Raw genomic sequence first — 17387 nt, 5'->3', positions numbered from 1 at the left:
CGACAAACCTTCAGGGGGCTTTTAGCATTTGTTCAGTCTGCAGTCTCTGGAAAACATCTGATTCATTTTTTAACCAGTCCCAGATGCGGCAGCGTGAGAGTGTGTGCATGAGCGCGTCAGTGTGAGTTTGTCAGTGCATGAGAATTTGGGGAGAATATCTGCTGTCTAAAGAAGGGGAGGGAAAGGGAAAGAAGAAGCGTGTGGATTTTTTTTTAAATATTACTTTTTAGGTATGAACGCAGCGTGCGTCTCATACTGCGATATGACATCGATGGATTCATATTATAGCACGTCTACTGCGCAAGGTAGGGACCAGGCGAACCCGTTCAGGACTTTCCAGACTACTGAAACCAAATACAGCCCCACGTTCATTCCGGGTAAAGGACAGGCTTACGGAGAGAAGTCCCGGAGTCCTTTCCAGCCGGAGTGCCAGTCATTGGATGGCTCTGAGGAGGGCACCTTCAACAAATACCAGCTCTTCATGCAACGACCGACCTGCAAAACTCCGCCCGAAGGCAGCAAGCTGCACCCGGACAGCGGACACAACGGGACGCTCATTCCCTGCTATGGTGAGTGCGCATATAAGAGAGGCACAAAGTGCGACTATATGAGGCATTGAGTTTAACGGAAATGCATGGAAAAAAAAGGATATTGGCAAGCAATAATGGAAATTAACTGTAGTGTGTAATAAACAAACTAATAAACAGACTGATAGTCAGTCAAATGTGTGAGCGCAGAGCAGGGAAAAGGAGATGGTAAACCCATGACGCCCATCAGAAATCCATTTTTTTTAACTGAACAAAACTGTGTCTAAAATAAATTATTATTTAATGTAACAATTTAGTTTTTTATCAAACTGGGCAACTGTTAGCTAAGACGAGATATAACAGAATTCCTTGCATACCTTAAAAGCCTTAAAACAATTAGAAATTCAGATAACATTTGCATGCAATAAGTGCTTTAAGGAGAACTGAATTTAACCATTTATTGACAAAATAACTCCCCGAATGAATTTGAAATATTGCAGGGAAATGTTTCCTGCAAGAGCTATAGTAATGTAGTGTTACATATAGAAATGTATTTCTTATATAAAGGTGTGTGCTTTGACTGAGTGGTGCAGAAGGTATTTAAAACTGTTTTTGAATGGATGTTTGCCCTTTTGTATACGTTATGACGTTTCTATCCACATCACTAAGTTTATAATTTCTTCCGGAAGCCGCAGCATCACTGTCACTGATCTCACTGGCCTATACAACTGCAGTGTGCTATTGACTAACCTACAGAAAGTCAAACTCTCTTTACCACTGACACATATGCATACATGAATTATTATAATACTTAAATATGAACTAACAGCCGAGGCACGCGCGCACAAACTTTAAGTCCAAGCACTATGTGGTAGCCTAAAATGAAGAAATAAATACTTCAGCTGGACTATATGTATCACGTAGTCCATTATGTTTTTTTTTTTTAATTTTTTTTTTATTTTTAGCACTAGTGATTTTTTAACGAGAATAACTGATAACAATTTAAGGGAACACATTCATCCAGCTACAGTTATAGGCCGATACCTCACAATTTGTCGACCATAATACAACAGCCAATGACGAAATTAAACACTTAGAGACTGCTTGGATGTCCTTACAAACATTTAAAACGAATGATTTACAGCTTCCGACAATTCGTTGCACTACAAATGTATCGTTTGAAGAAAACGACCCATTTTACTATCCCTTTTATGAGACGTGGGGGCTTAAAATAAAAATAGAATCTCTCTTATTGAGCAGACGAAGTGGACTCGGTGTGACAACAGGTCCACAGGAGAGGGCCGATAGCCTAAATAAAGAATCCATTAGCCTACGTGTAAATAATTAAGTCTGCATATATGCATATGGTAATTATACAATTTATTATATAGCCCACTAGAAAAACTACATTAAATAACATTTTGGTAATCAGCGTACACTCGTTGGCGCCTATATATTTCAGATCCAGATGTTTATCATGATGCGGATATTACAGAAGAAAACATCTGTTATGATCGTGGCTGAAATTTGAATTTGTTTAAAACTTATATATGCAGTAAACCAAACTTTAGACATTTTAAGGAAACTAGATCCAGTCACTGGGAGAAAAGCAGTTCAGAAAAAAGACTAAACAATGGCAAACATTTAAATACAGTAAATGCTTAATTATATGCAAGTAAATATAAACAGTTGTAACAAGTTAAATGGAACTGCCCTAATGCTCAGTGGGACCAACTATGGCCTGAAAAATAAGTATTTTATTTGCGCAGTAGCCAGTACCACACTTTGCCAAAATACATCCACAAAATGCACAGTAATCTGTTTTCATGAGAAACAACTGGAGTCACTCCTTACTTTAAGCTGAACTGTCACTTTTTTCTGGAGTTTGGGAGCAATGCCTCCAAACAGATTGGAGCCCCCCTGCACTGAAGTGAATTGATTTGGCAAGTGCATTGACAGAACCATTTAAACAACATCATTAAATGCAACATGCTGTTATGCAATGTTATAATTGAAAATGTTGCAGCCAGATGAAGGCATCATGGCCCTGGAGAGGATGCTTTTGGCTTTTGCCAAAGCCTCAGGCGTCAACAGGCTTGTGCTGTTATGTGTGGTCCTAAATGGGAGATATGTTGCTCAATGACTCTTTATCGCCATCATGATGACAAAAGTCATGTCATACCCGAAGGGAGTTTTCTGTGTGGCAACTTCAGCTACAGTACCACTGTAATACTGTTTACATGTCAACCTAACATTTTTATTTGTGTCATTCTAAGGATGTGTTACATGCAAAACTGTATTTGGGTACACCAAAATACACCAAAAAATTAGAATAAAATGTGTGGATATAGGCTATGCTAAAATAACTGATATGTTAATATTTAAAGTACATTTAATAACACAAATAAGAGAAGCAAAGGTAAAGATGTGGATTAATTGTGTTAAATCTGTTAAATAATGGAAAAAGAATTCAGGCATATGCTGCATGATATTCACACCTCTTTTCACACTTTTAATTCATACAAACTTTCTTTACTTTTCTCCAATGCCAGTAAGTAGGATTCAGCTGTGGTAAAACAATATACAAATTTAAGAGCTTTAAAACAATTCATATTCATATATTCTTGTACATTTTTACTGTTTAATCTCTAGTGTTTTGCAAGGTACCGGTTGTTCTGCGTGGATGAAAATCCTACGTAGTCACAACCAGATTTTTAAATGATGTTAATTAAAATGTGTCTGGAGGAGTGAATGAACATATTTCTGCACAGTAGTGGCGAGGGGTGGTGGGTTTGTTTCCCTGGGCCAATGTTAATCAGTGAGACTGTCCCACAGCGAGAACAGGGATGGAGCCGTCTACCTGCACACACAGCAATGAATGAAATAAAACCCCTGGAGCTGATCGAGTGCTGAGGAATGCAGGTCAGCACTGCAGGAGAGGTCTGCATTAATCCAAGGCAGATGTGCATTACTGGCTCCTATAGTTATTATTCATACTCCCCAAACATCAGATTTCCAAAGCTACAGAGAGTCCCTGAGATGACAAAGTGGGACTGGTTTACATAACCCCGTCTCAACAATACCGTGTAGAAATAAGCAACAAGTCAGAAATGGACATCGAGATTGGGTAATGATTTGAGGGGCTCGGGAGAAATGAGAGGGTTTCTGGGAAAGCTGCACACGTGTGGGAATGACTGTTTACATGCACGTACTTTACTAAACTCTATGGCTTTGAGATGCATTGCATATATGAGTTTTCATCCTTGATACAGATTGCTTGCTGCCATAGAGAAACCATAACGTTTTGTAAAAACAAACTTATGATAAAAATACTATCACACTCTCTTTAGACATTTGAGGGAACGTAAGTGGAACTAAGGCTGAATGTGAAATGTAGAAATCATTGTGTTTATAGGTCTGTAGTTGATACTGAGGTTGATGTACAGTAGTGTTTGTAGGAACACTGGTGCTCACTAAAATTTGTTTATGACTCATCCTCTTTGTCTTTTCACAAAATGACAGTTTAACGCAAATTAAACATTTATAACATACAGCTTTGTCAATCTTTGTACTTTCAAACCACCCCTCCTCCCTTCAGCAGGATATTGAAGCATCATGTGATATGAAAAACATTTTTCTCTGTGTATGAAAACCAAAACAAGACGCCCCCAAAAAAGTCCTGGCAGCGTTTTAAAAGCCTCTTGTCAAAATATAGTACTCTAAGTACATGTTAAAAGGCTCTGGGAAGTGATGTCACAGGATATGCATGTACTGATGACTAACATATTGTGTCGATTTTAACAATAAGCCAGAAGGACACCTGTGATCGTGCAGGCGTGTGTCTGTGAAGCAGAATAAATTAGAATATAGAATGAGAATGCTTGAAAGGATGAATTCCTGGCTTGTTAAAATGTAATGACTTGTATACATGTGTGATGCAGGAGGTGAAGCAGCAGCAATCTGCCTGCAATTGTAAAAAAAACATTCAACTCTGAGGGTTTTGTTTCATGAGGCATTATTTTACTGAGAGCTCGGTTAAAACTCTTATCGGCACTCATATTTTTTGTCATGCTGTTGTGTAGCTAACACAACATGGTTTGGCTTTTTACTTTGAGCCACCTGGGGAAGCTAACTCCCCACCATCTACCTGAGAACCGCACGCAGGCCAGATTAAAGAGATGCGTTGGAAACTTTAACCAGCTGGTGCACGTTTTGATCTGTGCCTTTCGTGTTGAGGCTGGCGCTGTGTCTTTACCTTGACTTCCTTGATTCTTATCATTGGATTAAATCTAACCTCTGTAGGAGTTCTTGAATAATGTCAACATCCGGCCCCACAGTACTATGTTTTGGTCAAAAGAGGGACATAACACATCACACAATGTTCACTCAAGAAAGCCAACTATGACAGACTAACAATGGAAACTACCGGGCAACGCAAAAGGAGGAATGATCACTTTTGGGTCCGTGAGTAACAAGTTCTTGTTCTCTTTCTGAGTTTGCTTTCAGCAGATAGACATTGCTCATTTGGCTTGTTTGATATATATTTTTAATAAAAGCCAGGGCTGGAAAGTAACCCAAATCCTCATGGAGTGACACTGCCTTGCACCACAAACTTTCTTTATGCTTTTCTGTGATTTCAAAGAGGCAAAATACCTCCTGAAGACAGGATTCCAATATGTTCTCTAGACAGTATAAATGTGGTTGTGGAATTAATTTATGACTACTGGAAGACAGGGAGAGGCTAATGGATGATTGATTACATGATATATAGTCACGTGATTTCAATTTCTCATTTTAATTCCTTGTCCGCTTTTAACTTCATGTTTATCACCAAATCTAAACTTACTTGTAGTATTGATAATACAGAACACAATCACAGCAATAAAAACATTAGTCTGACAAATTTTTTCATCATGACCTTGAGAGGTTAATGCTTTAACTATCGACTGCTGTATGTCATTAGGTTGAACATGCATTTTTTATTATGGCACATGCATTAAGCTGCAAATACTTCAAAACTCTCCTTTTAAAATGAAATATATTTACCAAAATATACTTTTCAAGAAGCTCCACAAGTTGTTTTCCCTTAAGTAAAAAAAATGTGTGTACTTCCACCACTATTTCCTGCATTTCAACAAAACCCTTAAAATCTACTCAACTATTTTTGAGCTCTTTGATATGAGACAGTGACAGACAGTGACAGCCACGGCCCAAGGTATTATTACTGTATGACAGTAGTGAGGTCATGATCGTGTCAATTTATCAGGAGCTGAGGCTGAACAGAAAGATTTTTTGGTTTCCCAGGGAATCTGCATTCCTGCATGAGCCGCTGGCATAGATCTCTCCTCAGGAACATCTGGGAGCCTCCCTTTCACTGAGGAAACAACAGTCAACATCAGGTCTTAGCCTCTGCTGCGGCAAAAGTAATCCAGCCCAAAGCATGTCTGCGAATCAGCAATGAACGTAAAATTAATAGCCATCAAAGCCAGTAGAATATTTGACTCTATTTGGTCCATATAAGGTGTGATGAGTGGAAAGCCATTGTGGCAGACTGCTGTCAGCTTTGAGTGTTTTGAGAGAACATTTTGGAGCACTCTGTTTAAAAGCATTCCCTTCCCTATTTAGTGTTTGGTCATTAACCCTTCCCCAGGTTACTAATTTATAGTGTTTCTTTTATTTGGCTTCACTTGACCCTCCCTGTCCCATTCCATAAAAACTGAGAGGGTGCCCTGTTGCTTTACAACCAGTTAAATTACACTTTGATGTTTTCTCTCTGTTTTCAGCAGTGATTAAATTGCTGACCCTAGTAAACATCTGACCTTGGCTAACTGAAGAGGTCTGCGGCTTGTCACAGAGTAACTTTGGCAAATTGCAGGATCAACCGGTGATATTGGCTGCATTTATATATACACATTGATGAATCCTGAAATGAGTAGTCAAAAACATTCCTCTAAATGCCCCCCCAAAAAACTGGAGCCAACACAGTGGAATCTTGGCTCACAAAAGAAAATGTGTGATGGCTATGTTCTCCAGAACAGCGTGCAGAAAAGACAGCTAGACAAAAGACTGGAAACAGCTAGCCTAGCTCTGTCCAAAGGTAACAAAATCCAACCACCAGCACCTTTAAAACAAGACAATTTAACAAATCGTGTCTCATCTGTTTAATCTGTACTACAGCTGAAGTGTAAAAATGTACACTCGTCATTTTACGGGAGGTTATGTGCCAAACTATTTCTAGGTTGGCACCAGTAACTAGGCTACCTGGAGTCTCTGCTGGTTGCCAACTGGTCCCAGTTAATCAATAGTCACATAACCCCTGTACAGTAGAAAGGTGAATCGTCAGCTCTTTATGCTAAGGTAACCAGCTGCTCAAGGTAGCTTCACATTTACCATACAGACATGAATATTATTCTCATCTAACTCTCAGTAAGAAAGCAAATAACTGTCATTGTATTACTGCAAAACAAAACATGCAAGAATGAAATAACCCTTTCAATACCATGTATATAGTGCCACACGGCTAGCCATGCCAAAACACTTATTTATGAACTTCAATAATTTTAAAATGAAATACCACAATGTGGTGTTAACATATAACACAGCGCTTCATTTTGCGGCGAAAACAAAATAGGCCTAGGTACTTTCACCCAGGAAACGCTTGTTCATTTTAACCACCATCTTTTTTCTAAACTTATCATTTTGGTACCTAAACTTAACTTTCATCGCCACATGACACTAACTTTTTCTGGCTAAACTCAACTTCTATGGCCGCTGAAAGGACTGCCATCTGGTGGTGCCTGTAGCTGGTTCGGATTTTATCGTTCTATGGCACAATGTGTTCACGTTACAGTGCTTTACGTAGTTTAAAATACTTTGATTTTATGTATATAATATATGGTCTATTTGTGAAGCATTGTTCACTTTGAGGGGGGGATACATTTAGTCCCCACCGGGGATTAAAATAATTCAGCAGACCAGAAAGGGGGAAATCCCCTGCATCCCCCCTGGCAAATAGCACCCTGTGTATAAGACTGAGAACTTAAACATTTTCACCCACTATCCCATCATCTTCCCATCCCCTCATCTGTGTGCCCAGCTGCACCCTTTGCCTTACAGGATGTATACCTTGCTCAGGGGCATAACTGTATTTTCTCTAACAGATGCAAATACCAAGCAGGAACCTAGAGTTGACCTGTCTTACTTCCTAACATTGCAGCCATACTCCTGCCCAGGGGTAGAAAGAAAATATTGTGCAGTGCATAAGCATTAGAGGCCAGTGCAGGGGTAGGTGATGTCAGAACATCTGCCTGCGCGGAGACTGTAAGAGGGTCTGACAGGTGGGCCACAGCGATATGAGGTCATGAACTCCAGCTGGGCGAGCTGTGTTGTTCCATTAGTGTCTCTGTCGGGGTAGGTCTGAGCCAGAGAGCAGGGGAGGGCTGCAGCAGTATCAAGAGGATGGCTATTGACATCTCATTTAGGGACACACTAGCCAAAGGCGTGCTAAGCCATGAAAACAAACATGCATATTGCAGACGGCCACCGCCTCGCTTCATCACTCTAAAACTATTCAGTCATCTTACTAACCACTAAAACACTTGGCTCAGAAAGTCACTAGTGTCACAAGGTGTCAACTCTCTTTCCCTCATTGCTCTGGGTTTCCGAGAATTACAGGAGGCCATTACTGACATTATTCATAACAAAAATGCAAAGTGACAAAGTAAAATGTGCGTTAATCATCCTAAACTCGATCTAACTCAGAGACAAATGTTGTTGGACTAAATAAATCCTGGTGTTGCACAAGACTTACAGGTCTAGTTATGTGGAGGAGACCATTATGAGCTGGTTTCAGACCAATACAGTTAGCATGGTGGGGCTCCCCTTGCCCAGTCACAGGAAAGGCAAACACAGAGGCTGACAGAACACACTGTTCTTACTGGCCCGCAACCAGAGCCCTTCAGCTTATTTATTCACACAGCTGTTTGTTTATTGAAGGAGAAGGGACAGCTTTCTTCATCTCCTAAAAGGAAACAAAAAAGCTAGCAAGCGCTGACAGGAACAGAGCGGGGTCTGTCACAAAATGGACACTCTCAAAATTGAAGGTGACAAACACAATGTTGTTTACATCTTAGGGGCAAGGCTGCGGGGCAAACGTGGTCGTACACAAGGCCCGCCATACACGACTTGGAGATGGAGCAGGTTTTGAGTGGCTTCGGGTTTCAGGTGGCGTGATTGAGAGATGTGAGGGAGAGGGCTTCAAGGGTTGTGTCACAGGTCACGCCAATGTGTAGTGACATAGCTTTCAAACAGAAAGACATTTCTTCTCTTATTGCAAACAGTCAAGGCCTTTGAACCTTAAAATAAAACATTACAGAGGTGATGTAAGCTGAAAGTAAATGTCATTTCATGTGGATGTTGTAACGTGATGATGAGCAGATGCACTCCCTGACTTAAACCTGAGGCACCAGTTTTATTCAGCCACATTTTAAAGAAAGTATTGCTCTGCTGACTATTTCAATTGTAGAGTAGTTACTATAATTATAGGACTATTATTGACACATGTGGCACACGTTTTTCAGCACTAAAATGATCAGAAAGTTGATTATATCAGTTTTTTTTTTAAAATAATATTAAAGTAAGAAAATGATTTTGTATTATATGTGAAGCCACAGTTAAGTAAACTGGGAAGGTGATTTTCATGCTACACATGAAAATCATAAGAACGGCGCACTTCAACCAAAACCAAAATTGCTCAAATGTTTTTTTTTATGAGAACCATAGTGTAAACTTGAATCTAAACTTTAAAATCTCCAGTATGTTTTATGTTTTTTTTAGAGCAGTACAATCAGAATTAAAAGGGACTCTTCCCCACAATGCAAATGGAAAGCGTCTTTCATTCAACCCACGTTTTCAAACCCCACACCTTCAGTGTGTAATGCAGGCTTTCTGTTAACAAAGGTGTGAGTCCAAGAGGAGACATTTTTTTTTAACTTTGGTCCCTCCAGAGTCACAGAAGAAGAAATTAAATCATATATTAATTGGATTAACTGTGACTAGTAAACTAAAAGTAATGTGTCAAATTAAAAGGACCCCTTTAAAGTGCCCCCTTTAAAGTGCCCCTTTAAAAGGACAAAATACGATTAATCGTAATCCTTCGCATCTCTGTGTCTTTCTTAATCTACTTACAGGAAAAGACAACAGCGGCCTGACAGATTCTGAGCTGACCCAGAGTGTCGACTCTTCCGGGATGGAAGGCAGCTATCTGAACCTAAAGGCGCCCGGTGAGAAGGGGCTGAGCGAGCGGCCGGGCTCTGACCTCTCCAGCCCTCTGGACAAAAGTGAGGCAGAGAGCAACAAAGGCAAGAAGAGACGCAATCGCACCACCTTCACCAGCTACCAGCTGGAGGAGCTGGAGAAGGTTTTCCAGAAGACACACTACCCAGATGTTTATGCCCGCGAGCAGCTGGCACTGAGGACAGACCTGACAGAGGCTCGTGTACAGGTAAGGATGGGGGAATAACACCAGGTTACACATGAAAAACTAAAAGTCATATGATTTCTTCCTTGGCTTCAATCAAAATTACTACAGCCACTGGAGGGCTTTGTCACTTCAGTGTAAACATACATGTTGTTTTGGGACACTTGCTGAACAGCGAATGCTGCTGTTCCTTCTCCATGAGCGGTGTTGAACGACTGCAGTCCTTAAGGTTTGCGTGCTAATAATCACTCGGGGAAATGACAGAGAGAGCTGGGAGAGTTAAGACTGGCATGTTGACAAAGATTGTTCGGAGCAGCAGACAGCGAGGCCTATTGTTCTCCATCTCTCTTTCTGCCTGCCAGTTTTAGATCAGAGTGGGATGGGTGGGACTAAGGGAATACTCTGCTCTTAACTCAGACTCTGCAGAAGGGTCAGAGGCCAAGGGTTTCTCCCCAGCACTACCATGTTCAAACTACTTCACCGCACAACTCCGGAGGCAGGGAGGGAAAACACATGGAGAGAGAAAAAAAAAAGAGTCATCAAAGCTATTTGGCAAGGATATAAAAAACACTTTGAGATGCCACTTTCAATTTCCACGCATGGTCCAAGACATAGTCAGGGACAGAGAACCTGGCCTAGTCCTTGTGGTGGTACAGTAAAATAAGTACATTCATACTGCGTTCACACAGACCCATCTATTTCCCAGATGAATATAATTAACTTTCTCATCTGACAGGCACACAGCAGACTCTGTTGAGTCACTGTGAGGTTTGACCCATACTTCTAAAATCAGACCCTAAATATGTACGCAATCAAGACTAAACCCCACAATTTTAACTGAAGGTCTATCGAGACAAAGTCCAGGGATATCCAATTGTTGAATACCAAGGGGCACTCGAAGCTTGGCAAGCAATCGGAGAATCCTTTTCATCTCCGAAACAGCCATTGAAAACCAGAGTACAGATGTTTTCTGCCAAAATGCCAATGTCAAGGTCCTACAGTTTCATCCTCAGTTTGATGATGAATGTCTTCATAAAGTCAGGATGCAGTTTTCCATAATCACATCTGTGACTTCTGCTGCCATTAGTTTATTTAGTACAATTGGCTCTGAACCTCAGACTTGAACTTCACCACACTGCCTACATTTTATGGAGAGGGAGGCTGTGTGTGAGTGACTGCTGAGGCAGTCTATCAATCGCCGTGGTCCTGGATGACAGAGATGAGGTGAGACGGCTGGACTTCAAAGCTGCTTTTGGAGTTGTGCACTCTGCCCTCCCTCTCTCCCTCTTCCTCTCTCTCCGCCTGCTGGCTCTGGAGCATAAATAAAGCTCTTTAATGGCTCTGTAAGCTGCCTTTTGCTGTCAACGTCTTTAGCAATTACTGTATCACCGCCAAGCACTTTGAGCTCCGAGAGCTCTGAGCCACCTTCCTTGCAGATGTCTGTTAGATAACATTTAGGCTTCATATATAGGATGGGTCATTGTGGATAATTATGAGAAATAATAAAAATGATTTGTGTTAATTGAAATTCTGCTCGTGCAAAAACACTACTGGCTTCCCTTTCTAACAAACTTAGAAGTTGGGGAATAAGAGACATGGAGCCGCAAAGGACACATCTGACTTCATAATGTTCCCCGAATGATCTCCCTGCCAAACTATTTGGCTTGGGTCTCCTTCCTACTGCCGTTCAAAGGCAAAGCTACGTAGAGCAAACCCTCTGTGAAACATGACACACTCAGTACCCAGAAGCCAAGACAAGGGGCATATATGTGCTCAGGCATTGTTTGCTTGTTTATAAAAGGCTCCAGTAAGTGTGTGAGAGCGTCCAGGTTAAAAGGCATTTGTTAGTGACTGACTTTGAATTTTGTATATAACATGGTATGTTAATGCATGTGCTTTGTGTGTACACATACAAATGTGTGTGCGCGCTTAGTCCGCCACTCTCGTCTGCACGCATTCAAAAGGTCAAAGAGGTTAGCTGCGGAAAGCCAAGGGCTTAGGCGTCAGGAAATTAAACATGAAATGAAAACAAGCTCCAGTTTGAACATTCTCCCATCTCACTTTCCAATATCCCCACTTCCCCTCGCTGACTTAAAAGGGAGGAGGGAGGAGAGAGACATGGAGAGAAGGGTCGGCGTTGTGAGGGGGGGAGGGGGGTTTGCTGGAGAGAAGAGGCTGAGCTTCAACAGAGGGGTAGGAGGACGACAAAGAGATTAAAAGTAGAGGAGTAAAGTTGGGTTATCTTGAGCCATCAACAAATACGTTGATAGCTCTGTAAATGATAAAACTTTATATTTTGAAAAGAAGCATGGAGCTTTGAAATACTTCAGTAAGACATTAACCTTAGCCCCAGTTGTGCCTCATGTATTACCATTACATTTTAGTCACAGAGCTAAGCATCTGATTTTCCTTCAAATAAATTCCTGGTGATCTTTTAAAAACCAAGAAGGTCATTTAACAACACTAACCCCCGTTCTGATTCCCAGAATCTTAAGACTTCTAACGATCTGAATGAAAACATATTGCATCAGCTGCATAATAAAACAATATTTGACCCGTTTCCTGAAACTGTGACAGTATTTCCTAATCCAGAAAGTCCGAAAATACATATGCCTTTACCCTTTTTGTAAAACAAGCAAAATAGTGGCGCGTTATATTGTATGAAAATATGGGAAAGAAACATCATAGAAAACAATATAATATATAAGACATTTTAATTTAAGTTTTAATTTGTGTTCATGATGCACAAATTGAGCAAGGCTACTATTTTTGTTTTGATTAAAAAAAAAAAGCTGCAATTTGGGAAACAGGTTAAAAATTAATTTATTGTGCAGCGGACCAAATATCTTTTCATCCAGATGGTTAGAAAAGTCTTTGAGGATTGCTTTTTTTGGTAAATGATTTTTCAGATTTAGGTGTGCGTTTATTATTTAGGAAAATCAGATGCTTAACTCTCTGACTTAAATGTAATAATACGTAAGAGGCTAAACCTAAACCTCTGACAAATCAAACCGTGTCATAACTTTAAAACTAAAACTATAAGCGAGTTTTACGCTTATAAGTCCAATCAGGGCCTTTTGTGTTGAGGATCATATTTGGAAACCTGGGATGTTATGCGCTCACATAACCAAAGAAGAACCAAAGGAAAGACATGACAAACCTTAAAACAATAATAGACCCCAAATCCTCAGGGGGAGCATTACATAGACTCAGAGCCCCCCTCCAAACATATGATATAATTCAAAGGGCAACAACCCCTCACCTTGACACTGAGGTTCAGCCACAACCTCAGATATCAGTTTACCACTTTGCAAGGGTGAGCTGTCCTCTAAACTTCCTTACGTCACCTTCTCACAAAAACACAGTCAACGGTTATATATGCCACAGGAGGCCATGTATGGTTTTCTCTTTGAAATTGAGCCAGCTAGTTGTTTTATCCAGTGAGAAAATATGTTTGTGTGCATGTTACAGTGCTGCTTATAGTTGGTCTTATTTCATTTGATAAAAATTCCCTCCTGCTCCATAAGAAATACTCAATATGGGATCATATCTCTTGACACTGCTCATGTTTGTCACTAAACTCTATTGTGTTTAAGTTTATTGAGAGAAATGGTGAGAGAGAGACATGAGGGGGGATTTGAGGAGGTTGACTCAGGGGAAATTGCATGTCAGGGACTGTGAAAACCACAAGCTGATTGGGCTGGGAATCAACCCACAATCCAAGTTCAAACCCGTGTGTCGAGGCAGGATCGCTCTCTCTTTTCTCTTTGAAGAAGTCTCCCTTTCCCTCTTGGGAGAATAAGATTGAGACAACCAACAAATGCATACAAATAAACATGTAGAGACATCCAGTACCCCCCTTTGCTCCTCTCTTCTCCTGCATAGAGATGTGAGAACACTTTGTAGAAAAAAGCTGAGCAAAAGTTACAACAGATTATATTTAGGAACTGCAGATATGCATGGTTAGGAAAGGACAAAATGTGGAGAAATTAATGGCTTATATTTTATTAAAATGAATGTAATAATAATATCATTGTCTTAATTTAAATTATTGAGGTACATTAAATCATATTATTATTTGATAGATGATTTTAGTCTGACTTTACCCCACATTAAATGATTATTGTACACGTAACTTATATCTGGGCCACATAAAATATAGCGTGCTAGGACTGAAACTAACCAATTATTTAATTATTGAATATTCGGGCAGTTACTTTCTCGATTATAAAAAAAAAAAAATCCACAGAATCCACAGAGCCCAAGGTGACATAATTAAATGTCTTGTTTCGCCTGACCAACAGTCCAAAACCCAAAGCTATTTAAGTAACTATGATAAAAAACAAGCAAAAGCATCAAGTTATCCAACAAGTCCTCGTACGTAAACAACAGAATTGGTCCATTGTCGAGACTCCCAAAACGACATACGTATGACCGGATCGCCATGCTGCACAAGCAGTGCATTCATGTTGGAGGCTACGTTTCAGTAGGTGTCCAAATAGCTAATATTTAACCAATTATAAAGCAATGTAACATTTTTAGCAAAACTTAAAACAAAAGAAATGGCATTAGAGGGGTTAAATCTATCAATATCAATGAGCCAAGTACATTTTGTTTATATAGCCCAAAATCACAAAACAGTAAATTTGCCTCAATAGGACTTGCACTCTGTACAACATATGACACCCTCTATATTTACGCCATCGATTTGGATAATGAAAAAGTCCCCCATTAAAAAGGAAAAAATAGGAAGAAATATCAGGAAGAACAGAGGAAGAATTCTTCTTCCAGGACAGACATACAATAGATGTCATGTACGCAGACATAAATTACCATAGGTAGAAATTATTGCATTACACAGCGTTGACAGTGAATACCAAGATTGCAGTACAAATATTTCAGGAAATTTCTCTCAGGATACAAATTTTACTTTTTTGCTCATAACAATCATTCTTTCATAACTGCCTTTCACCCTTAGTCCTGCTTCCTCTAATGCCTTTCACAGCTACAGTAGGGAGAAGTCAGCTATGTACCCTGCACTTGGTCTGTCAGCAGGTACTGAAAGTACAACCTTTTGCAGAATAGCAACCTACTTCATAAGCCGCATCCAACACTTACTAATCCCAAAGACGGACAAAGAAAAACATGTACTTGGTCAAAAGTTGAACTTTTGTTTCATGGATTATACAGAGGGATTCCCCACTGTATCCCACTGTGCCGACATGTGGGGGAGAGCACACCTCTCTCAGAGTGATTTATGAATGGCTACGGGCCCAGATGTGGATCTGTCGACGCTGGCAGCCTGAAGGGAGGCAGACGCCTGTGTATCAAAGGGAGGAGCTGATTCGTGCAGCACCAAGGGAGACTCACCATTTTCACATCAATAGCTCCGTGTGGATGGCACTTTAAAGACACGTCAAGTCTTAAAACCTGGGCCTGGACTTTCATGTGCTGCAGAATTTATTTGCTTCACAATCTTCATTTTATGTGGTTCAGTTACTTTGTCTTGCTAAGGGGAGAGGATGACCCTTGTTTTTTGCAAAAGAAATTACTTGGGTTGGCACGTGATAGGAGATCTATGAGAGCTGCAGGTAAAATTATGTTTTATTTGGTAATGGCTGGTCTGTGTTTTCCTGATGGATTGTTTTCTTTGCAGGTGTGGTTCCAGAATCGCAGAGCCAAGTGGAGGAAGAGGGAGCGTTATGGCCAGATGCAACAGGTCCGGACACACTTCTCAACTGCTTACGAGCTGCCTCTACTGACTCGGCCCGAGAACTATGCACAGGTAAAGAAAAATAAGTAAATATTACTAAACACAGATACTTGTGATCTGAGATATCACAATCATAAATGTTATGAGTAAGGTTTGTTATGAAACCTGCAATACCTGATTTTTCTAATCAAATGGGAGCAGCAGAAACAAGTTGTGAACACAACACTGACATATCATATGGCAAATCTTATTTACACACCCAGCAGTTATGGAGGAACATTATCATTCATTTGGAGTCGTGTTTGTGGCCACCTGGTGAATGCAAGTCCAGTATTTAGCTCCGTCTTTGGTCTCTACCAACTTGTGAGGTAAATAGCTGGCTATCTTAAGCTACTAAATGCTCCACTATCTCCACCAGCTCGACGCTAACTGTGTCTGTCTGCCATTTGGTGCTCAGCAGGTAGTGTACAGAGGGTTTTTAAGAGCTTTTTTTGCTGAAAACAGCTGCCTGCTGCGACCAAAAACAACGCAATATGAGAGCAGCAAGAGTGAACCAAACCAGTAAAGTTGAGTGCCGGACAGCTAAACAATGATCTGAAACTTGCTATAATGCTCCATAAATGGGGGAGCTGCAGGTTAAGGAGCTGATTCTCTGTAGGTTCATCACTACTAGCGACCTCTTTCAAATCATCACTTGATTTTGTTATTTTAAAAAATATCAATTCTAGCCACTTTAATTTATAATCCCTCCTCTTCTCCTCCAGATCCAGAACCCTTCGTGGATTGGGAGCAGCAGTGGAGCATCTCCAGTGCCGGGTTGCGTTGTGCCTTGTGACTCCGTCCCATCCTGCATGCCGCCTCACCCTCACGGTCCCGGAGGAGTCTCTGACTTCCTTGGTGTGCCCAGTCCAGGGAGCAGCCACATGGGACAGACACATATGGGCAGCCTTTTTGGGGGTCCTGGGATGGGCGGGGGAATCAATGGCTATGATCTCAATCTTGATCCAGACCGCAAGTCTTCCAGCATAGCTGCGCTGCGTATGAAGGCGAAGGAACACAGTGCAGCCATCTCTTGGGCTACATGATGTGTAGCCCAAGTCTCCAGTTCCATCCTGCCCCCTATGGCCCTCTTCTCTGGAGCAGCCATCAGCGAGCGCTGTGTGTGTATGTGTGTATGTGTGTGTGTGTGTGTGTGTGTGTGTGTGTGTGTGTGTGTGTGTGTGTGGGGGGGGGGGGTTTCCTGAGAGCACTAATGATAACACAGGCCAAATGAACAGGGAGAGACTGTGAAGATTACAGAGGCCATTACAGCGGCCATTACAGCGGCCAACGCAACCAAGATAACAACTGTGGCTGTGACAATCAGCAGATGCTGAAAGTGAGAGAAATACAGAGGTGTGACTCAGAAGAAGATGTTACTGAAACGTGTTCATTCTTGATTCCTTGATCTCTCAGGTCTCATTGAAATATCGGGGTTTAGTCTATAATTCATGATAGTAATAAAAAAAATATGGTTTACAAAATAGTATCATAGAATATAAGAATTCCGTGCCAAAGCCAGCCATATTATATAGTATTTTAATTTACAGAAGTAAGCTTGATTCACATTTTAATTCCTTTATCTTATTTTTTTTATACAATCACCCATCCTGCCCTTCATTTTGTTTGT

At 40.7% G+C, this 17387-nt stretch overlaps 1 protein-coding gene across 1 annotated transcript; it reads left to right on the top strand.

The window, feature by feature from the left end:
* Window positions 1-232: 232 nt before the first annotated feature.
* LOC114560475 (homeobox protein aristaless-like 4) lies at window positions 233-16915 on the top strand. Its single transcript, XM_028585870.1, has 4 exons — window positions 233-569; window positions 9716-10029; window positions 15662-15790; window positions 16483-16915. The coding sequence occupies exons 1-4, from the start codon at window positions 233-235 to the stop codon at window positions 16801-16803; spliced, it is 1101 nt and encodes a 366-aa protein (XP_028441671.1). The 3' UTR covers window positions 16804-16915.
* Window positions 16916-17387: the final 472 nt, after the last annotated feature.

This window comes from Perca flavescens, chromosome 8 (genome assembly GCF_004354835.1).
Source record: "Perca flavescens isolate YP-PL-M2 chromosome 8, PFLA_1.0, whole genome shotgun sequence".
Lineage (NCBI taxonomy): Eukaryota > Metazoa > Chordata > Actinopteri > Perciformes > Percidae > Perca > Perca flavescens.
This window is presented reverse-complemented; position numbering and strand designations above follow the sequence as displayed.

Excerpts from the sequence above, each read along its gene's own strand:
- LOC114560475 (XM_028585870.1), top strand. The coding sequence starts at position 233 with ATGAACGCAGCGTGCGTCTCATACTGCGATATGACATCGATGGATTCA. Across the intron at positions 570-9,715 it reads GACGCTCATTCCCTGCTATG|GAAAAGACAACAGCGGCCTG; the intron begins GTGAGTGCGCAT and ends ATCTACTTACAG. Across the intron at positions 10,030-15,661 it reads TGACAGAGGCTCGTGTACAG|GTGTGGTTCCAGAATCGCAG; the intron begins GTAAGGATGGGG and ends TTTTCTTTGCAG.